We start from the raw sequence: 23,932 nt of genomic DNA, 5'->3' as shown, positions 1-23,932 counted from the left end.
CTGCCCTTTGAAGCACATTAATGCTTGAAAAGGAGCTTTTATTAACAATACTGATAGCTTTTCTTTCCACCTCTTCTTTCACTTGGGAAAGGGAGGCGGAAGAAGGGGAGTAAACAAAAGCTTAAATCCCCAGGTGTCTTCTGCTGCCCAGGTGTGTGGTAGGCCGGAGTCCCAGGGCCTAAATGCCAGGATGGAGAATGCCCTGAACAGAGGATGTTTCAAGCGGCTCTTAGAGCTGTTTCATCCATGAGTCGGATGCTTCCTTTCTCCACAATTTTCTTCATGATCCAATAGGCACTAGTATTTTCTCAACAATCTCAGTGTCACCCAGGTCCCGTTAAGCGAGGTTCTCCCCTTTTCTCTCTTTTTATTTCTGCTCTGTTGGAAGTTGAGGAAACCCCGAGGAATTGGAAGCATATGAAGGAAATGGAGGAATATGCCCAGGCCCATTGGGTCCAAGTTTCCCGGACTCCACATTTCACCCAGCAGTGAGTTCCTCAGCATCAAAACTGTGCCAAGAGCTCTGGGTCCACCTGCTCCCACCCCCCAGTGGTCTCTCTTGCAGGGCAGGGAAATTCCATTTGTTCCTCTTATGTCTGAACCCACTGGCTTCTCCACTTCACCCCACCCCTCCCACCACCCACCACTCTCTGTTCACTCCAAAGCAGACCCCAGACCTGATTTCAAATGTACTCATATCAACGTCCACCGCTATCACTACCCACCACACCAGAATGGTGATGCCTCTCCTCTCACGTCCTGTGGGACACTGTCCCATCTCACCAGCTGCTTCCACAGCCCCTCCAGCAGTCTAGGATTCTCGCTTCTCCATTTCTTCTCTTATGTGCAAGCACACGTGCATGGCTGAGATGCCCTGTCCAACTCTCTGTCCATTTGAGTCATAAATGTCTGAAATTTTCTCTTCCCTCTATCTGAGAAATGGGTATATCGGGATGGAGTCTGAGCAGATGGATTTGGGAGTTTCAGATGCTACTACCTCTGGAAATTGAGGAAAGAGCCCCATAGTACCTGATCCTCAGGAGGAAGTGGGGCTGGCCTTATGGATGGGGATGAAGAGGCTGAGAAATTTTAACATAAACAGATTCACCTTTCTATCACACATGGTGGTGAATCAGAACTAGAAAAGGCCATTTCCTGTTTCTCACTTCTTCTCTGGCTCTGTCCTGATGTGCCCTGACCTGACTCCTGATGTGAGGGACAGCTGCAACTGGTATCCTGCTGGCCTTAACCATAGCTTGTGCCTGTCACCCTCTTCTGCTGCCCTGGCCAACAATGGTCATGGAATGAGGGTTCTCCACAGGGTCTGCAGACCCTTCCACAGAACCCACCAGCGCCTAGGTTCTGGAGCGCCTACCTGGAACACTGATTCGATAGAGAGATCTTCAGATTGTGGACAATGCAAACTAACCATAATTTCCCCTTTCTGATCTTTGATGTTGAAATGCCATTTTGATGATCCCTCTGTGAGAAACTTGTCCCTCCAAATCACTCCAGATCACCAGGTACCATTGTCCCTTGATTTCCTTTTCTCTCTGGTGAGGCTAGCAGCCCCTGCACTATGTCAGAGCCCCAAAGCCTTCCTCAGGGAGTGGGCCCATATGGAAGGCCCCCCTAAGATCATTTCCCTGAGGGAGGTTCTCCAAGAATAGCAGCTCTGCACTTACCTGGGGTGTCTCTGCTCTGAACCAAAGGGGAGCTCAGCGTCATCAAGGACATCATGAGAGCTGCCATCCCCGGGGCCCCAGGGACCCTCAGGACCACCATCCTGGAGCCTGGGAGAAAGGATGGGGGCTGAGATATTTGCAGTCAGAGCAGTTCTCACTCAATGGGATATCAGAGAGCTTGGACAGCCTTCTATAGCCTCTGGGAGTGGCCAGATTCTGAAAAAGGAACCAATAATCAGGAATTGTCACTCACCAGACAGAAGTTTGGGGCAAAGCACATGATTCTTTAAGGTGTAAGATTCACTGAATACAGTATAAGGAGAGAGATTCTCATTTTGAGCAACTGGCTGAGCCGTAAAGCTTGATTATTTTATATATTTTCCTCCCTAGAAACATCGTTCCCCCTCCATGGTGAACACCATCCCCTATTTAAAATTAAAAAATCAAATCATCTTCCTCTTAATGATATTGTTTTGAAATATGTCATTGAAGTTATCTTGTATTTTTTATGGGTAGTGACTTTTGTGAATGGATAACTTTTCTTTAAAACTTCATGTTGATTCTTAGTATCATAGAAGAATTCATTTGTTATCAAATGATATTATGTGTACCATTTTATGCCTTTGATAATTTTTATATATACCTTTGGTAATTTTAGAGGAATTGTTTGATGTTTCCAGGCAGATAAGCAGAAAGCAAAAAATACTTAATTGCTTCATTTCTAATTGTTACTCTTTTATTTCCTCTTCATATAGAATGTGGTGATATAAGGCACCTTTATTTAAATGCTAAACATTTAAATGTTACTGTTAAGGACAATTTCCCTAATCATTTCACGTTAAGTCTAATGGTACATCTTTCTCTGATGTGTTGTTTTATTATAGAGGGGTTTGGAGCTACAATAAAGGAGGGTGGATCTACAGAAAGTTCCTCTGGTGTTTATTGTTAAAATTACAGAATTTATATTAGTGGAGCAAATAATACATTGCATTTGATAAAGAATTTCATGTGTTCCGAACTAGTCCCGCATTGTAATAATTAACATTTCTTGATCCCTTACTATGTGCAAGGCTTTGTTTTAAGAGATTCACAAATTCTGAGTATCATCCCAATTAGATTTCACAATAAACCAATGACATAATAATTTCCATTCTACATGAGAAGCAGTAAGTCACAGTGGGTTTTAGAAAAAAGGCAGGAAGTAGCAGAAAGGGCCTGATGCTTTGCTATAATGTATCAGGAACAATTTCCTAATAGAAACCTTAAATAATTTTATCTGCCTTTATTCAGTTCATCAGCACTTTATTTAAGGACTTAATACATTAGTTGGAAATTGTATTTGTTTTGTCATTGTCTTTTTAGGTTGTGTGTTCTGGGGGAGTATATTTCAGGAACTATCTGTATTGTTTGTTGGGATTATTTGGTGTTTAAAAGTTACCAAAAGTATATACATATGTTGAACTGAAAAAAAAAAAGAATGGTCTTTGATAACTTCATTGGTCTATTCAAAACTCTCAGATCTGTAACTTTCTGAAGCATTTTATATGGATGCTCCCATGTCACCCTCACAGAATTACTGATACATAAGTGCTACCATCTCCATTTCAAAAATGAAGAAACTGTGGCCCAGAAAGGCCAAGTAATTTGTATAAAGTGGTACAGTTACTTCCATGCCTTATCTGGTATAACCCAGAGACCCTTCGTCAATCCCCTTTTTACTTCTAAGATCTACAGAACTGCTGAGAGGAGAAAATACACACCACACACCTTGAGTGACTGCCTGTACAGCTCCCAGGATTAATTCTGAGTTCTGGGATCGACAGTCTAACCTTCTAAATGGTTAACACACTGCTTAGGACTTGTGCTGTCCCAGAACACGTCCATGCAAGGGGGATGGTGTTCACTGTGGAGGGACCTTAAGTAGGATCCATGCCCAATGTGGGGCTTGAACTCACAACCCTGAGATTAAGAGTAGCATGCTGTTATTGACTGAGCCAGCCAGGCGAAGAGAAAGATGGTTATGATGTCTCTTTCATAGTTTTCTTTCTCTTATTCCCAAATCCCACATAGGTTGGGACTTTCCGGGCCACCTTCATCCTGACAGCTCTCCCACTTCCTCTCCCAGTGGTTCTATCATTTTCTTTCCTGGCCAGAGATGCCTCTTCTGACATTTTCTGGTTGAGCTGTTTCACCTCCACCCCTTCTCCCTCAATGGGATAGGGAAGTAAGTCCTGGATTCAGAACTCCGCCCTGCCCTGCACTACCTCATTCTCTCTTCACAGGCTGGTTCACAGCGGTCACTGCAGATGCACCTTGAAGACATAAGGCGCCAGACCCAAGTCATGATCCTGCAAGTCATCTCCCTGGCTGCCCTTCTGAGCCCCCATGGAACTGGGGCCATCCGGGGTGAGTGCTCTGGTGGGCCAGAGAGGGTGTGGACTATAAGGAGATTTGTAGCCCACAGGTGCTGTTTTCTCTCCTGTTTCTCCCCTTCCTTCTTCTTCCTCTTGTATGAGGTGTTCTGCTTTTTTCTGACAGCAGCAAGAACCAGTGTTTATTGAACCTGACCAAGTGCCAACTCTCATTTCATTTTCACAACAGCTTTTGCAGGAGTGCATTTATTATTCTCAACCTAGAAATTAAAAGGCAGAGAACATGCCTCATGAGCTCCATGTCACAGTGTGGATGAGTGAAGAGCCATGGCTCTGTGTCTTCTGGACAATCTGTGTGTCTCTCTTAAATTTCAGAGGTAAACTTCTTGAAATTGGAGTCTGCAATGCCTGTTTTGGACTTTCCCCTGCTTCACTCAGTCCTCAGCCCACTGCATTCTCCCTTTTGTCGCCTCACATCTGATGCTGCTCTCAGTGGGGCCACTAGTGGTCTCCCTACAATGAAAACCAGTGGTCACTTCTCTGTGTGTATCTTACCTGTGTCACTAGCAATATTTGCGACATGACCACTTCCTCCTTCCTGGAATTTTTCTCTTGTTCTTTGTCTTGAGGAGCACACTTCTTCCTTGTTTTCTTCCCACTCATTAGTCGTCTCCTTTACAGCCTCTTTTTAAAAACATTTATTCAAGGGGCGCCTGGGTGGCGCAGTCGGTTAAGCGTCCGACTTCAGCCAGGTCACGATCTCGCGGTCCGTGAGTTCGAGCCCCGCGTCGGGCTCTGGGCTGATGGCTCGGAGCCTGGAGCCTGTTTCCGATTCTGTGTCTCCCTCTCTCTCTGCCCCTCCCCCGTTCATGCTCTGTCTCTCTCTGTCCCAAAAATAAATAAACGTTGAAAAAAAAATTTTAAAAATAAAAAAAAATAAAATAAAAACATTTATTCAAGTGATTTCTACACCCAATGTGGGGCTTGAACTCATGACCCCGAGATCAAGAGTCACATGCTCTTTCAACTGAGCCAGACAGGTGCCCCCAGCCTCTTTTTTGAATGTCCATATTTGTTGCCAGGACGCAGGACCACACACTCCGACCCTACTATGATGACTTTGTACACTTCTTGGGTGACTCAATCCAAGCTTTTAACTTCACCTACCATGAGGACTCCTAGTCTATGTCACCGGCCCAGTCTAGCCTGAGATCCATCCATTATTTCAACTGCTCTCAAATCAACTCCACTTGGTCACCCAGAAATTCAAACTCATTACGTCCCTCAAAGAACACTTTTTCTTCTCTCAACCACTTCCTTGTCCTTCATTACTTTTTCAGTCACTGATGCCACAATTCTCCATGTTGCTTGGATATTTTGGACTCCTTCATATCCCTGTTTCCACCACAGTACTTACTGAGTCCTGTGGCTTCTCATCTCTTCAGTGTCATTCAAATCCATCCTCTCTTCTTCTTACCCCATGTTACTTCCCTATCTACACCCTCATCACTTGCCACCTGATTGCTGAAGAGTCCTACTGGTCTTGCTTACAAATGAGCCTCCTCTAATCTATCATCCTTATAGCTGCCACCTTCCTGTACAAATCTGATTGTGTTACTCTCTGAAGACCCTTCAATGATTTTCCAGGGGCTCTGGATCAAATTCAAACACCTGCAATTATCATACAAGGCAGGTCCTAAAGTAGGCTCTCCATATCCTCCAAGCTGCCGTAGCACCCTCTGACCCTCCAAGAAGTCCCATGCCTCTCTGCTCCTACGTCTCCTGCTAGAGACACCACTTCTCTCTGTCTCTGCTAACCTCACATAAAAACCATCTCTAGGAAGCCTTACTTCAATCTCATTTTAATGCTCTCCATTTGCTCCCAAGCAGCACCTGTATGTACCCTGTGATAATGCAGTAGTGATGACCACATATATACGAATCGTCTTTGTCTCTCTCATTCTTTCGATCTCAAACAGCTTGAGGACAAGGACCATGTCTTTTGAGTTATAGCCTTAATGCCTAGAGAGTCAAGGTTCACATTAAAGGCTTTTTTTGACTGAATGAAAGTGAACATCTGTAAGAGTATAATTTGCTTCACAATGCACAGACCTTTAGTTTTAAGACTTTGCAAAAACAATAAAATGAGATATCTTAGGATGAACAAACTATGTCCGGGTAGCCATGTCTGTTCCCTGTATGTTTTCTTCTTTCTTTTTCTTTTATCTTCTTTTCTGTAGGTGAGGATTTTGTAGCCACTAAATTCAGTGGATGTCCCCAAGCATTTGCATGAGACAATGAATCCTGTCACTAGAAGCATCCAAGGAGAGGATTAGTTCTTGTGTTGGAGCTGCAGGGATAATCTTTGGATCTTTGATTCGGATGCTAGACCAGTGAGCCCTGGAGCGTCACTTCCTCCTAATTCCTTTTCTTAGCCCCAAACTGTCTCATTTTTATTGTTTTACTGTAATACCAATAGATTTTTTGTTATTGTATAACTTTTTGTTGTTTCTTACACATCAGGTAAAACTAAGATGCTATGCCATAGGTGTTTCAAACGCAACAACTATTATTTCCAGTGGAAACTACCCTTAAAAACATAAAGTCAACAAGAAAATTTGTGAATGCTGTGTGAATGATAATACTTGAAAATTTAAAATGCCTTAAATGAAGGTGTTGTGGACAAGGTTACATGATCTACCATCATGTAAAGCTAAAACAGTAACTAGAAGTCTGTAAGTAGCACCAAGACTCTGGACGTCTTTTCATTTCCTTCACAATTTAAAAAATTTTCCACTCCAGAAGATTTTTATTCCACTCTCCCCTTTCTCCCACCCCACTCTGTGACTTTATCATTAACTTTATATGTCTTTTCTGCAAGGCTTCTGAGATGTTGTGGGTGTGGATGGAGTGGATGATTCCATCTTCCTTTCAGCATGAATTGTGCTAACTTGGGCTAGTTATTTAACCTCTGTGGGCAAGTCCCTAATATGCAAAAGAATGCTTTACCTGGGGGTATGAAGTTGCAAAGAATAAATTGAATGCATAGTAAGTTCTCCATAAATATTACCTTAGTATTGTGTTCATTGTGATTATTCTTGTACTGGAGTGATGGATGCTTAAATTTTCTGGAATAAAGGGGGAAACAACCTGAATTTTCAGTAAGTCATATCTCTCATTGTTTCTTCCCATTTCTTTTCTTTCAGTTTGCATTTCTCATTTTCTGTGTTCTTCATTCATGTTATTACTATTTCCTTATTTCCTTGCTTCTTGTGTTCTGTTTACTTTCTTACATAGTCACCTGTTCTTCAATCTCTCTTCTTCCTCTTCATGCAGTGGGCCACGTGTCAACGTATGTCCAGTTTGTCCAGACACACAGACCCTCTGGAGAGTACATGTTTGAGTTTGATGAGGATGAGCAGTTCTATGTGGATCTGGATAAGAAGGAGACCATCTGGCATCTGCCAGAGTTTATTCGTGCCTTCAACTTTGATGCTTGGAGGGGTATTGCTGACATTGTCACGGCAAAGAAGAACCTGAAGACTCTGATCCAACGGTCCAACCACACCAGGGCCACAAATGGTACTGCTTGCTCTTGCTTATTTCTCTACTACCCAACTGCAGGGATGGGAGAGCCCATCTGCTGCATAGAGAATGGGAGACCTAGATGTCCACTCATGAATGAACCTCTCTCTCCCTGTGAGTGAACAGTATTCAGCTCACAAAGCTGGGTGGTTATGTCATCGAAGGAGACATTTTCTTCTTATTCAAGAAAAAGAAGGCTGAAGGAGGCCAGTCAGGAGTATGAGAAGCTATGACTTTGACCTGGAAGCCTGTGGGGGGCAAAGGGTCAGCCTGAGGGAGGTGGCCCCTAACCTGGAGAATATAGGTGGTGGGGTGGTGGGGTCCTTTGAGATATAGCCAAAGGCAGCAGATTCACCAGGTTCTGTCCTTTCTCAGAGCCACCTGAGGTGGCCGTGTTTCCCAAGGAGCCTGTGGAGCTTGGACAGCCCAACACCCTCATCTGCCATGTGGACAAGTTCTTCCCACCTGTGCTCAATGTCACATGGCTGTGCAATGGGCAGACGGTCACCAAAGGTGTGGCTGAGAGCATCTTCCTGCCTAGCACAAAATTCAGGTTCGACAAGTTCCACTACCTGACCTTCATTTCCACGGCTGAAGTTGTCTGACTGCAAGGTGGAGCACTGGGGCCTGGACCAGCTGCTCCTTCAGCACTGGGGTATGGAGCCCCCTCCTTTTGTCAGCACTGTCCTGACACCCTATTTCCAGGATCCATCTTTCCACAGCACCTGCTTTTCTTAATCCCATGTGTTTTATTGCCACTTTATCCAAATTTCACTGGTGATCTCATTGTTTCTAACTCTTTATACCCCCAAACCTGAGGCCAGCTCCTGCTCTCTGCACTAACTCTTGTTTTTCCTTTGTGCCCCAGAGGCCCAGGAGCCTATGGAGGTGCCTGAGACAATGGAGACTGTGGTCTGTGCCCTGGGCCTGGTGGTGGGCGTGGCAGGCATCATCACTGGCACCATCATCCTGAAGACCAGGAGGCCCGACAACATCCCTGGGTGCAGGGGCCCCTGTGAGTTATCCCAGAGCTGGGGGTACTAGGGACACAGTGCAAAAGAGGAGGCAACATGGTATGGGTAGTGGGCGGGAAGGAGAAACACTTCAACAGGGGTTCTTTGAGAACTTCGCATTTCAGAATCACTGACCTAGATTAAAATAATACAGTGATAAAGAACATTAGTTGAGTTGCTTACTATTTCTTATGTATTCATTTATGTTTGGAGGTTGATACCATTATTTCCCCATCATACAGAGCGGGAAGCAGACACGAGGAGGGTGAAGGAATCTGTCCAAGGTCACACAGCTTGAAAGGTACAGAGTCTGGATTTGGATTTGGGCATTGGGGTTCCAGAGCTCCGTCTTATGCAATATGTAGATTACATCATCTATGGCCATTTTCTCTCTCCCTTACAATCTTCATAGCCTTGATTTTTTCTTTTGTTGTCGAAGTGATGTCTAGAACCTTCAATACTATGTTAAACATTTGTAATAATAAAGGATATCCTACCTTTTGCATAATCCTAAAATGAATGGATTTAATTTCTCCATAGATATATTTGCTATAGATTTTTGGTTTATAATCCTTGCCATGTGGTAAAATTGATCAAATTCTGTTTATGCAAGTATTGAGTTGAATTCATTTGAAGTTAATATGAATGTTATTCTTTGGTTTATTGACTTTTTGGGTCATATTATAGATTTTCTGACATTGAAACTTCACTGCATTCCTAGGTATTTTGTGTGATCGAAGCCTACTGATATAAAGTAACGATGGTGATCAGCTAGGAATGCCTAGGGGCACTCGCTTGGGTCCCTACTACTTGTAGTGACAGGAGCCAATGTTGTGGCCCGATTGGCCCTTGTGGTTCTTATGACTGCAAGACAATCCTCAGCCACAACCATTAGGGAACTTTGAAAAAAACAAGGTTTATTAATTTATTACTCACAAGTCCTGGAAGGCACTTGGCATGCCCAGAGCCACAAAGTGAGGTATGGGGGGAGGGAGACACCTGGGGATCTGTCATTTTTGGGGTTGAGGAAGGGGTGCCTCTGATTTCACAGGGTCACTCTTTGTTGGTGAATTTAAATTTTTTTTTTTTAACGTTTTTATTTATTTTTGGGACAGAGAGAGACAGAGCATGAATGGGGGAGGGGCAGAGAGAGAGGGAGACACAGAATCGGAAACAGGCTCCAGGCTCTGAGCCGTCAGCCCAGAGCCCGACGCGGGGCTCGAACTCACGGACCGCGAGATCGTGACCTGGCTGAAGTCGGACGCTTAACCGACTGCGCCACCCAGGCGCCCCAACTTTGTTGGTGAATTTAAAACATAAGAGCTGGAATTAAAGTGCAGGAAGGCAGGGGTGCTTGGGTAGTTCAGTTGGTTAAGCCTCCAGCTTCAGCTCAGGTCATGATCTCGCAGTTTGTGGGTTTGAGGCCCACATGGGGCTCTGTGCTGACAGCTGGGAGCCTGGAGCCTGCTTCGGATTCTGTGTCTTCCTCTCTCTCTCTGCCCCTCCCCCACTCACACTCTGTCTTTCTGTCTCTGACTCTCTCTCTCTCAAAAATAAACATTAAAAATTTAAAAAAAAAAATAAAGTGCAGGAAGAGAAAAGCAGCGTCACTCAAGTGGTTATCCAGGTCACCCTGGGCTTTCTAAAAGGGGAATTTCATCAGGCAGGGGCCACCTGGCTCTTTATCTAGTTGTGTATCAGGCCACCCTTGTCTTTTCAATGGATGTGTTTGAGATGGATGCCTTGGCAATCAAAAGCTTAATGTCCGGCACTTACATTACAATAAAATAAGCTAATGGTCAGGGACTTAACACTATCCTAGGATAAACCTTATTTGATCGAAATGAATCATGCTTGTAATACATTGTTGAATTCAGTGACATGGCTGACATTAATCCATAATTTTCTTCTCATGTACTACGAGAAAATAGCTGGCTCTGAGAATAAAGATGCACCAGCCCCAGAAAATGATTTAGAAAGCTTTTGCTCCTTTTCTGTGTTCCAGAACAGCATGTATAAGAGAGGAACGATTTGTTTTTGAAATGCCCTAGCTGGCACATTAGGACAGGGCAAAGTAGTCTTTGCTTCCCAAGCCTGTCTTTGATGCTCATTACTCTATTTTTCAGGTTCCTATTCCTTCCTGTAGTTTTGACCTTTGTGTTGTTCTAGAAATGTATCCATCTAATCTAAATTTTCAGATTTATTGGAATAGAATTGCTCATAACAAGCCTTTTTCATTTAAAAATGTCTGTGTTTCTCCTTTTCATTGTGAATCATCTACATTTTCCTTAAGAGTGTTGCCAGATGGATCTATCAACCTCTTTAAACCTTCCATTGAATCAAATTTTGATTTTGTTTATCTTCCCTATTTTTGGTTTTCTAGCTCACTGAATTCTGCCCATGTCTCTATCATTTACATTTTTTTTCTTTTGCTGTCTTTCTACTTTTCCATTCTCTTAATGGAAATGATTAGCACATTTGTTTTCAGGCTTCCTTTCCTGATAAGGTTTGTTTAAAACCTAGACATTTTCTCCTAGGCACTAATTTTTAAAAAATTGTTTTAAATGTTTATTCTTGAGACAGAGACAGACAGACAGAGCATGAGTGGGGAAGGGGCAGAGTGAGAGAGGGACACAGAATCTGAAGCAGGTTCCAGGCTCTGAGCTGTCAGCACAGAGCCTGACACAGGGCTCAACCCAAAGACTGTAAGATCATGACCTGAGCCAAAGTCAGATGCTTAACTGACTGAGCCACCCAGGCACCCCTGCTCTTGTTCTTTTATAGGTGCAACTGCTCTCTCTGCAAATGTTGAGAATTTTCTTTTTGTCTTTGAAGTTCTTACAATTTTCTTATAATGTTATTAGATATGTTTTTAAAAGAGATGTTTTTAAAAAATCTATTTGTCATCAGTGCACCATGTCAAAGCTATTTCATCTTTCTATAAAGCCTGGAAATCTTTTCATCTCTTTTTACTATTTTCCCCACTTTCTAGGTGTCTAATTATCCAAATGCCAGAATGTTAGTTTCTATCCTTCATGTCTCATAGCTTTTCTTTTATATTTCCTATTGTTTAATTTTTCATATTGCCCTCGAGAGCATTCCTCTGTTGGGCCTCTTCTTTATTAATTATTCTCCAGTTGTGGACATGACAATAGTTGTTTCATGTAAATATTCTTTATTCCAACCATTCTTAAAACTCAGTTTTTCTGCTTGATTTATTGATTTCTTGTTTTTGCCTCAAATTACGAATATTCTCCTTTGCCTCTCTTTTTAAAACCTTTTCTTGTGAACCGGCAGACATATGTAAGAAATACACAAAACAGTAAGGCACAGCCAATGATTATCAAGCAAACACCCATGTAGCTACTACTTTTGTCAAGAAATAGAACATTGCCAATACCCCAGAGGCCCTTAGGTCAGTAGGTAATTTGTAAACCTTTTAGGAGCTGGAAGCTCCTTTTACTCACAAAGCCTAGCATAGTTCCTTGTACAAAGTAGGTCCTCAATACAGGTGTCTGGTATAAGTGAGTAATATATTATTTACTTAATGTGTACTTATTGAGTACTTTGTTACCGCCAAAGATTCCAACTCTTTTGAAATTAGATACAGCCATGTGATTTACTTTGGATAACAAAATGTGAGAAGTGACATGTTATTTCTGGGAGGGATCATTAAGAGCCAGTGTATGATTCATTAGGGCCCTTTACTCTGCTTGGGAACTTATGGGGGCAGGTGTCGAAGAAGGTCTCTCAACCCATCTCCCTGAGCAACTACAATTAGCAGAGCTACCCTCCTGGCACACTGGACATGTAGCACGAGTGAAAACTAGACACCCTGTGATTTGTACATCAGTACCGCCTATCTTATTTTCATTATATAAAATGTAAGAAAGAGAAGTGTTCAGAGAGACTTCAAAGAAGCAGAGTGGCAGGAAAGTTAGAAGAATATTTCATCGCCTAAGGCAAGGGAGCAGAAGTTCCAGGAAGGAGGAAGTAGCTAATGATGTTACGTGTTTATAATCTGGCAGGTATGGTAAGTATCCACTGGGCCGGTATTGAAGGGTTATTGGTGACCCTTTAAAGAGCCGCCCACTCCTACCTCCTTCAACTTTCATCATCTCATTGCTGGGCCTCACTGTCTCAGGAGTTTCAGAGCATGTGGGCTGACGAGAGCAGGAGAGTGAAATGACATCTCCTCACGGTGCCCTTTGACTTCTCACTGGTCTGCAACATCTGCTGGGAAGACCGCCTTCTCCTGAAGTGCTGATGAAGAAAGAAAATGAAAGAGACAGGCATAAAGGGATGGAGAATTCGATGCCAAACTGGGAATCCTAACCCCACTATGTTTGCCCTACTACAGGGGACAATCTTTATGTGGCAGAAGACATAGGGGAGTCCCCAACATCAGATCTACTTTAAAGCTCCAGTGCCTCTGAATCTCTGTCCTCCTCAGCACCAATGACTGATGTCCCCAAACACCCCTCCAATTACTTCCTGTCTGTGATTCTACTCACACTTAGCACCTGAAAAGGGCCTGACATATAGGAAGTACTCAATAAATGTTGAAATTTGATGTAGGTGATAATTTGGTTCCCACACAGGATGGTCTATAGGCCCTGGTCTATAGACTCTTCCCTATAGAGCATCTTTTCAGAGTAATCCTAAGGATTAATAAATACCTGCATATGCTAGACATCTCTGGTGCCTTCTAAGACTCTAAGGCCTTTCCCCAGTCTCTATATCTTCAATTCCCTAGGAGCACATATCCTGGACCTGTAATGTGGATGTAGTTACTGCAGTTTCTGTGCCTGTCAGATCTAGAGAATGTACTTCCCTAGCCTATAGCATGGGGTAGAGGGCACAAGATTGTTGGTGTCACTGTGGGGCTGATTTGCCCTGAACTATTCCTCTCATTGTGTCCATCCTGATGCTAACCTCCTTTGATCACCTCCCTTTTATTTCACCCAGAATTCTGACCATTTCTGGACTCTGACCTTCAGCACTCCTGTCTTCCTCTAGGCATCAGAAAAGACCCATCTTTCAGTAGACACACTGTTTTGCAGGAGTTTCCTATAATAAGGTTGTTAAGCTCTTTGTGACTCAATGTTCTTTTATACCAAATCATGCTGTACTCATTAGTCCTCTGATACACCTGCCCCATCCTGTCAGGCTTTACTTTAGATCCCAGTTTGTTAGCCAGTTTACTGATGTTCAAGTCCCAATTGTCAATTAAGGTCATCTTAATTGTATCGTCTACTGGGTCCGTGGGCCTGGAGCAAAATATGGGAATATGGATGAGTATGTGTTTCAGTTGGAGAATTTTAACATAAACTGTTTCACCATTCTATTCTTGGTGGTGAATTGGAACTAGAAATTCAGAGGTGCTATGAGGATTTGATACAGAAACCTAGAAGTTATAATATTAAATTATGCATAAGGGGCATCTTAAGAAGGATGCCACTTCCTGTTTCTCGCTTCCTCTCTGGCCCTGTCCTACTGTGCTGGATGTGGGAGTTCTGGACAAGGTGTAGGGGTGGAGGGGGGGAAGATGCAGAGATGACAGTTGCAGCATGTATCCTATGGGCTTAACCAAAGCTTGTCCTCATCATCCTCCTCTGCTGCTCTGGCCATCACTGGTCATGGAATGAGGGTTCCTGCCTGGTTCTGTGGAAGGGGCCTCTACCTGGTGCACTGATTCTATCGAGTGATCTTCAGATCTTGAACAATTCAGACTAACCATAATTTCCCCTTTCTGATCTTTGATAGATTTTGAAATACCATTTTGATGACCCCTCTGTGAGACACTTGTCCCTTCAAAATCACTCCAGACCACCAGGTATCATACACTCATGCCCTGATTTCCTCCTCTCTCTGGTGAGACTAGCAGCCATTGCATGGTATCAGAGCCCCAAAGCCTTTCTCAGGGAGTGGGCCCACATTGAAGGCCCCCCAAGGCCATTTCCCTGAGGCAGGTTCTCCAAGAATGCAGCTCTGCACTTACCTGGGGTGTTTCTGCTCTGAACCAAAGGGGAGCTCAGCATCACCAAGGACATCAAGTTGCCATCCCTGGGGCCCCAGTGATCCTCAGGACCGCTATCCTGGAGCCTGGGAAAGGACAGGGGCTGAGAGGCTTGCAGTCAGAGCAGCTCTCACTCAATAAGCCTCACTCCTAAAATATATTAATATAGCATATGCTATATTAAAATATTAGAGATGATGAGCCTGGGCAGCCTTCTGTATTGCCTGGCTGTGGTCAGATTCTGAAAAAGGAACCAATAAGCAGGAATTGTCACTCACCAGACAGAAGTTTGCGGTAAAGCACATGATTCTTTACGGTGTAAGATTCACTGAAGACAACATAAGGAGAGAGATTCTCATTTTGAGCAACTGGCTGAGTCATAAGGCTTGATTGTTTTATATATTTTCTTCCTAGGAACAGATCCCAAGGAATGTCATTCCCCCTTCATGGTGAACACCATCCCCCTTGCCTGGATGTGTTTTGGGATGGAGCAAATCTTAAACAATGTGTTGAAGATCTAGAGGGATTGGACTCCCTACTGTTAAACCCCAGGGTTCATCTTTTCTTTGCATTTCAATATTTTTGGGGGGTGGTAGTGAAGTTTTAAACACCAAATGATCCCCTACAAACAAATTTATATGTGGTTCCTGATATGTGTTCCTCATTTTTTTTTTTAACCCATTGTGACTAGTTTCCTCTCATGTAGAATGGAGATTATTATGGAGCCTATGTCATTGGTTTATTGGGAAATCTAACTGGGATAATATTCAGTATTTGTGAATCTCTTGAAACAGAGCCTTGCACATAGTAAGGAATCAAAAAATGTTCATTATTATAGTGTAAGGCTAATTCAAAACAGAAATAGTTGAGTAAATACAAAACAATTTTAACAATATAAGTTCTATCATTTTGTTATTAAGTACCGGAGGCGTTTACTATAGTTCTACACAAATTTATAAAAATATGACAATTTCTTTAAGGTTTATTTATTTTTTGAGAGAAAGAGAGAGAGAGAGAGAGAAAGAGAGAGAGGGAGAGCACGAGTAGGGGAGGCTCAGAGAGAAGGAGACAGAGGATCTGAAGTGGGTTCTGTGCTGTTAGCCCAGAGCCTGATGGACTCAAACTCACAAACTGTGAGAGCATGACCTGAGCTGAAACCAAGACCAAGAGTCAGATGCTTAATGGACTGAGCCACCAGGCGCCCCAAGAAAATGACAAATTTATAAAAGAAAAAGACTTTACAAAGCAGAGAGTTAATTTTACAGAGTGGTAAAGTATCAGAGAAATCTCATATAAAGAAGATAAAAATTTCAAGAAGAAATAAAAATAGTAATAATTAGGAGTAAAATAATTAATATTTTTGCATTCTGATTACATATCTGGAACCATCAAATTATTATCAGACTTCCAAAAATATCAAAGGAATGAAAGGGTAAAATATATCTACTTAATAACAATCAGTGAATTCCTATATGATACAAAAAATCAACACGAAATTATGAAGAAAATTATCCATTCACAGAAGTCACTACAAATAAAAAATGCTCAAGGATCAATTTCAAAGATATTTCCATTGATCCCAGGAAAGTGATTATGATGTCTCCATTTTGGTTTTCTTCCTCTTATCCCTGAACCCCACACAGGTTGGGACTTTCTGGGGCATGTCAGTTCTAGCCTCTGTCCCAGACACCGGGATGTCCCTGCTGGTGTTTTCTGGTCGGCTGAGCCCCATTGAGCCATTTATTTCACTTCTGCCTCCTCTCCCTCCACCAGATAGGGAAATAAGACCTGGATTCAGAGCTCCGCCCTGCCCTGCCCTGCCCTGCCTCATTTTCTCCTTGCTGTCTGGATCACAGTGGCCACTGCAGATACACCTGGAGTAGATAAGGAAAAGAAAAACCGTGTCCTTATCCCTGAGTTATGAGGATTAAACGAAGCAATGCACTCACATAACGGGTTATAGGAGTCGCGGTTGGTTCACCATGCCCGGGGCCGTCTTCCTGGGCTTCCTCACTGAATGATCCCATCCTTTCTACAGACCCCAGCAAGCACTCCGGGGTCAGTAACACGCAGGTCTGCACTTTCAGCCTCCACCTCTCTTAGAAATGGGAGAAGCTGGTCCCATGCAGGGCATGATGGGAAGGGAGCAGCGTGAGAGGAACAGGCAGTGGGAACTGAGAGGGGGCAGGGGCCTGGGGGCTAACAAGATGCCGGAGACCCTTGTAAGGAGCCAGGGAGAGAGGAGGTTCCACCTTGGTGTGTCCGAGATCTTCTGAGAGCTCAGTATGTGCCTCAGGAGGTAATACTCCATATTTGAGGCAAGAAGGAACACTTAGACCCTATCTTGACCTTCAGGATAATTTCATATGAAACAGAAAACCCATAATCATTTTGGATTGTAAAAGGAGGTCTATGTTTAAAAAAGAGAACTGCGTCTATTGGTTTGAGCATTTTAACACGCGTGAATTACTAGGACAGGAGGCCTAGGCGATCTGATGATTACAGACTTATTTAAAGGATAAATCTGTATCTTTGATAAGTTGTTGCATTAAAGAGGCTAAGCCTTGTTTGGTCAAGGACTATTTATTACGGTATGCAAAGAAAAGGGCTTAAGTTTATTACATTATATTTCTAATTTAAAATTCTGATTTTAATTTGATTTCTGAATGGTAATGGTAAAATATGCTTTTGGCAATCATGTTGAATCAGTGCTGCATGAGTATAGGTTGTATAACACAAAATTCACTGTGGGCTCACCCTTGAATAACTAAGGATGGTCTCAGATCTACAGGGATGAAGGTAGAAAACATAAATATGGGACAGTGCAAAGATAGAGTGTGAATTCAGAGGTGGTCCATGTCCAATTTGTCGCCTTTCCCAATAGTTAGGATATCCCCTTTCCATGTTTTCCTTCTTGCCTTATGTATACACAATAATGAACTTCTTCATTAACTCCTACTGCTTACCAATATCCTCAAAAAAAGCAATGGCAGAGATGATTTGGTGCGCATATTCTTAAGAGAAAACAGACAATAACACTGGCTTTTTATTACCTATGGAACTATAAAAAGGGAACTTGGATAGGGCCCCCCTGGGAGAAAGTGTGCATGGAATTAAAGAGAACAACTGTAGAAACTAGTTTCATCCTCTTGGGAGGCTGAGGTCTGTCCAAGAACCAGCCTCTGGGACTGAGGAAACTTAGAAAAATACTTGTTCCAGGGCATACAGGTCTTTGGGTCAGATCAGGAATCCTATGGAGGTAAGAAGAAAAGTTATCTCAGGTTGCTGATCTCTCTTCCTCTAAGTATCAGGAAAGAAAAATTTGGTGACAGATAGGGTCTTAGCCTGATGAAAAATAAGATTTTTCTGGGCTTCCTTCATCAATGGAACAAAGTCACACTCATTTTCCACACTCACTGAAGGGATGAAATTGAAGACCCTTTTCCCAGTAGGTACCTCAGAGTCACAATGCAATGAAAGGACTTTCTGCAACCCACTTCCTACAAAGCAGGAGTATTACCTGGTTTTCAAGATCCTCATTACATTAAAATAAAAGGAGAAAATCAAATGACCTTCCTGGTCATTAAGATGCTCACTGAAGTTGAGAGCAATGCATGAACAAAGTGAGAATTTCAGCAAAGAAAAAATGGTAAGTACCAAATACAAATCATAGAGCTAAAGAATACAATAACTGAACTGAAAAATTCAATAGTGGTGTTCAATAGGAGACTAGATCAAGTAGAATAAAGGATCAATGAACTTGAAAATAGGTCAGTGGAAATCATCTAGTCAGAGGAGTCAAAAGAAAAAGTAATGAAAAGAGTGAAGATAGTTTAAGGGACTTTAGACGTCATCAAATGTACCAATACACACATTATGGAAATCCCAGAGGAATAAGATGGAGGAAGAGGAGGAGGGGAGAGGAGGAGGAGGAGAAGGATGAGGAGGAGGAGGAGGAGAAGACAAAGATGAAGATGAAGACAAAGAGAAGAAGAAGAAGAAGAAGAAGAAGAAGAAGAAGAAGAAGAGGAGGAAAGGGAGAAAGGGAGAGAGAGAGAGAGGGAGAGAAAGAGAGAGGCAGAAAGTTTATTCAAAGAAATAATTGCTGAAAATTTCAATCTGGGGAAGGAAATAGGCATTCAGATCCAAGAAGCCTAAAGAATATTAAAGATGAACCCAAAGAAACCCACACTGAGGCCCATTATAATTAAATTATCCAAGTCAAATACAAAGAGAGAATTTGGAAAGCAGCAGGAAAAAAGTGACTTCAATGAAATTATCAGTAGGTTTTTCAGAAGAAACATTGCAGGCCAAAAAGAGTTGGATGAGATATTTAAAGTGCTGAAAGAAAACAAACCCTGCCAACCAAGAATGCCAAATCCAGAAAAACTGTCCTTCAAAAACTTAGGGAAGATAAAGACTTTCTCAGATAAACAAATGCTGAGGGAGTTCATCACTAGATCTGCCTTATAAAAAATGTTAGAAGGAGGTGAAATGAAAGGATGCTAACAGCAAAATGATAACTTAATAAAGTATGAAACACATTGGTAAAGGTGTAACATTGGTAAATATGTAACAGTGGTGAGCAAATCACTTTTAATTCTAGTATAAAAGTTAAGAGACAAAAGCATTGTACATAACTATAACTAAAATCATATTAATGGATATAAAACATAAATAGATGTAAATTGTGACATCAATAACATGTAATGTGGAGGTAAGGGGAGAGGTAAAAGTGTAGAGTACTTGTATGCAAGTGAAGATGAGTTGTCACCTTAAAACAGCTTAAAACAGAGTGTTATAACTAGAAGATATTTTGTATAAGCCCATTGTAACTACAAAGAGAATACCTACAGAAGCCACACAAAAGAGAAAAGAATTAAAACCAATCAATAGTATATTAAAAAAATGAACACAAAAGACAAAGAAAAAGAGGAACAAAGAACTATAAGATGAACAGAAAACAGTTAACAAAATGGCAATATTTAAATCCTTCCTGGGGTGCCTGGGTGGCTCAGTCAGTTAAGCATCAGACTCTTAGTTTTGGTTCACGTCATGATCTCACAGTTAGTGGGTTTGAGCCCTGCACTTGGTATTCTCTCGCTTACCCTCTCTCTCTGCTGCAGTTGGTATTCTCTCTCTTGCACTCCCCCACATGTGCTGTCTCTGTCTCTCTCAAAAAAAAAAAAAAAAATCCTTCCCAATCAAAAGTTACTGTAAATGCAAATCACTTAAGTCCCCAATGAAAAGACATACATAAAAAATCCAAGATCCAACTATATACTGTCTATAAAAAACTTACTCTAGATTTAAAGACACACATAAGCTGAAATGAAGGAATGAAAAGAAGATATTCTGTGCAAATAATAACCAAAAGAAAATAAGGATGGCCATAAATATATCAGACAAAATAGACTTTAAGTAAAAAACTGTCTTTAGAGACAAAGAAGGTCATTACATTAAGATAAAAGGGCCAGTTCAATAGGAAGATATGTGAATATAAATGCACCCAACATCAGAGCACCTAAGTATATATAACAAATACTGACAGATCTGAAAGGAGAAATTGATGGCAATACAATAATAGTAGGAGACTTCAATACATTTTCAATGGGTGGAACTTCCAGACAGAAAATCAATAAATAAACAGTGGAGTTAAACAACACTATAGAATAAATGGACTTAAAACATACACACAGTATTTTCCACCCAACAGCATAAGAATATATATTCTTCTCAAGCATACACAAAACATTCTCCAGGATAAACCACATATTAGGTCAAAAAATAAGTTTTAACAGATTTAAGAAGATCAAAATCATATCAAGTATCTTTTGCAATCATGATGGAATGAAATTAGAACTCAGTAACAGTGAGAAAATGGGAACATTCACAAATATGTGGAAATTAAAGACCATATTCTTCAACAGTTGGCCAAAGGGAATTTAAAAAAAATATCTTGAGAAAAGGAAAATAAAAACACAACATACTAAAACTTATGGGATGCAGCAAAAGTAGTACTAAGAAGGAAATTTTTAGTGAAAAAAGAAAAAGAAAAAAGAAAAAAAGGAGAAGTAAGATCTCAAGTAAACAACCTAAGTTTACACCTCAAGGAACTAGAAAAAAACAAACTAAACTCCAAGTTAGCAGAAAGAAAGAAAGAAAGATTAGAGCAGAAACAAACCAAATAGAGAACAGAAGAATAGATGGTATCAACAAAACTGAGAGTTGGTTTTCTGAAAAGATTAAAAAAACTGATAAGCTCTTAGTAGACTAAGAAAGAAGACAAAAGACAAATAAATAAAATCAGAAGTGAAAGAGGAAACATTAAATGGATGCCATAGAAATAAACAAGATCATAGGGAACTTTATGAACAATTATATGCCCAAAAAATCGGGTAGGCTGGAAGAAATGGAAAAGCTCCTAGATAATAACAAGATAGAATCCAGAAGAAATAAAGCTTGAAAAGACCAATAACAAATTAGAAAACTGAAGGAATAATTAAAAACCTCCCAAGAAAGAAAAGCCTGGGACCAGATGGCTTCACGGGTGAATTTTATCAAACACTCAAAGAAGAATTAGTACCAATCCTTCTAAAGCTCTTCCAAAAAATAGAGGAGGGAACATTTCCAAACCACTTATGAGCCCAGCATCACCCTGATACCAAATTCAGATGAAGACAATGCAAGAAAAGAAAACCACAGGCCAGTATCCCTAATGAACACAGATGTTAAAATTCTCAATAGAATATTAGTAAACCAATTCAACAGCACATTAAAAGGATTATGCACCATAAGCAAGTGGGATTTATCTGTGGGATGAAAAGATGGTTCAATATTGGCAAATCAATCAATGTGACACACCATATTAACAGAATGAAAGAGGGGTGCCTGGGTGGCTCAGTTGGTTAAGCATCTGACTTTGGCTCAGGTCATGATCTCACAGTCCGTGTTGGGCTCTGTGCTGACAGCTCAGAGCCTGGAGCCTGCTTCAGATTCTGTGTCTTCCTCTCTCTCTGCCCCTCCCTCGCGCACACTCTTTCTGTCTCTCTCTCTCAAAGATAAACATTAAAAAAAGAATGAAAGATAAACACAATTATCGCATGATAGATGAATAGACACAGAAAAAGCATTTGACAACATCCATTTGGGATAAACGCTATCAACAAAATAAAGGTAGAGGAACTTACCTCAACACAAAAAAGGCCATATATTAAAAGCCCACAACCTACCCCATAATCAATGAGGAACCCCTGAAATCTTTTAAGATCTGGTATAAGGAAACAATGCCCACTCTTGCCACTTCTCTTCAACATAGTACTGGAAATCCTAGCCAGAGCAATTAGACAAGAAAAAGAAATGAAAGGCATCCAAAACAGAAAGGAAGAACTGAATTTATCTTTGTTTGTAGATGACATGATTATATATGTAGAAAACTCCAAGGATTAAACAACAACAAAACTGTTAGAACTAATAAACAAATCTAGTAAAGTTCCAGGACACAAAATCAACATATGAAAATCAGTGGTGTTTGTATATACTAACAAGAACTATCTGAAAAGAAAATTAAGGAAACAATCACATGGCAACAAAAGAAAACTAAAATACCTAGGAATAAACTTAACCAAAAAGATGAAAAATTTGTACACCAAAAATTATAAAACATTGGTGAAGGAAATCCAAATAGACACAAATAAATGAAAAGACCTCAGTACTCATGGACTGGAAGGATATTGTTAAAATGTCCACACTGCTCAAGGTGATTTACAGATTCAATGCAATTCCTGTCAAAATCCCAATGGAATTCTTTATAGAAATAAAAAAAAATAATCTTAATCACAGGAAACACAGAAGACCCGAAAGAGCCAAAACAAATCTGAGCAAGAACAAATCTGGAGGCATCACATTTCCTAATTTTTTTTCCACAGAAAGTGGCTTATTGCTTTTAGAACACAGTAAGATGTTTTCAGAACTTTCGTTAGTGCAGAAAAACTGTTAGAGCTTGAAAACTTTTCTAAAACATTATTTTGCAGTTGATGAAGTAGGCACTTCAACACACAAAACTTCCCACTTGCAACTGTGTGGAGCCCGAGCTGTCCGATTAGATAGAGGTAACTGCTTACAAGTGGGGCTCGTGCTTATGGCCGGTGTACTGAGTGCCAGGTCTGACCTCCTTGCCCTGACGCTTGTGTTGCTCCTTATTCTCCAGCACTCACTCAGGGCTCTTCCTCACCACCCCGCTTCTCACAATCCTGTACAGGACCCTATGGCAGGAGACACAGCTCTGAGTGGGTGGATGGAGTGGCCTGGCTGGCACCCAAGCTAATCCACATAGGGAAAAATGGTGATCCTCTCTGAGTTAGGTGGCCTCAGATGCCCCTTCTACAACAGAAGTCCTCACTTGTGGGCACCCTCTCCTCTCCCAGTAATATCCCCTGAGGCCAAAGCAGTTGTTTAGTAGGAGAGCAGGAGGTGAGAGGCCCCACTCCCTCACAGGGATCTTTGTTGTAGATCACTACCTGTTTAGGTGTTTGTTAGGTGTTGCCTATGGAGCAGACAAGGGGCCAAGCTACTTTTGGGGCAACACAGGCCAGGTTCAGCCCATGAGAACCTAGCACTATCTGAGGAGAGCTGTAGGCCCCATGACCAGTGTTGCCACTTCAGACCCTAGTCTGGCTATGGGGTTGGCATGCCTGGTATAGACCAAGTGAGGGCTCCCAGCAACCACAGATGTCTGAGGCAGGAAAACAAGGCTGCCAGCTTGTGGCAGTCCTGACAATGATCTTCAAGGGCTGATCTTGCCCTCCAGACCTGGCCGAGGAGAAAAGGGGCCCCCCGCAGCCCCGTGGGAGAGAGGCCCTCATGTCAAAATATATTACAAAGTAATCAAAAACAGTATGGTACTGGTATAAAAACCGACATATAGGCAAATGGAACAGAATAGAGGGCCCAGAAATAAATCAGTGCATCTATGGTCAATTGGTCTTCAAGAGGAGTTTCAAAAACATGCAATGGGGAAAGGAGAGTCTCTTCAATAAATATTGTAGGGAAAATTGGGTACGTATATGCAGAAAAATGAAACTGGGCCCTTGTCTCACACCATATATGCAAATCAGCTCAAAATGTATTAGAGACTTAAACATAGGCTTGAAACCATAAAATCCCAGAAGAAAACATCGGGGGAAAGCTCCTTCACAACGAGAAGAGATATCTCATACCTGTTAGAAGGGCCATTATCAAAAGACAAAAGATACGTGT

At 41.6% G+C, this 23,932-nt stretch overlaps 2 protein-coding genes and 1 non-coding gene across 3 annotated transcripts in view; 1 reads left to right on the top strand and 2 right to left on the bottom strand.

Moving 5' to 3' along the window:
- The window catches only part of LOC112862131 (HLA class II histocompatibility antigen, DP beta 1 chain), a 33,362-nt gene extending 10,746 nt beyond the window's left edge, over window positions 1-22,616 (bottom strand). The window contains exons 1-3 of the mRNA XM_086706539.1: window positions 14,657-22,616; window positions 12,755-12,918; window positions 1,686-1,901 (exon numbers count right to left, since the gene is read on the bottom strand). Of these exons, the coding sequence (XP_086562665.1) occupies window positions 1,686-1,785 (100 nt within the window). The 5' untranslated portion in view covers window positions 1,786-1,901; window positions 12,755-12,918; window positions 14,657-22,616. The remainder of the gene's footprint in view (window positions 1-1,685; window positions 1,902-12,754; window positions 12,919-14,656) is intronic.
- On the top strand, window positions 3,873-8,837 carry LOC112862858 (HLA class II histocompatibility antigen, DP alpha 1 chain-like). The gene is given in 5 exon segments (XM_025926081.2): window positions 3,873-4,091; window positions 7,394-7,639; window positions 8,018-8,237; window positions 8,239-8,297; window positions 8,511-8,837. Coding segments are annotated over 5 exon segments (801 nt in total). The 5' UTR covers window positions 3,873-3,991; the 3' UTR covers window positions 8,687-8,837.
- Window positions 22,617-23,402: 786 nt separating the features above from the next.
- LOC112863016 (small Cajal body-specific RNA 20) lies at window positions 23,403-23,533 on the bottom strand. The gene has a single exon (XR_003223856.1).
- Between the last annotated feature and the right edge of the window lie 399 nt (window positions 23,534-23,932).

The sequence above is a fragment of the Puma concolor genome, chromosome B2 (assembly GCF_028749965.1).
Source record: "Puma concolor isolate L17-30 chromosome B2, mPumCon1.1.hap2, whole genome shotgun sequence".
NCBI lineage: Eukaryota > Metazoa > Chordata > Mammalia > Carnivora > Felidae > Puma > Puma concolor.
The sequence above is the reverse complement of the archived record's forward strand: the minus strand, read 5'-3'. Positions and strand labels throughout refer to the sequence as shown.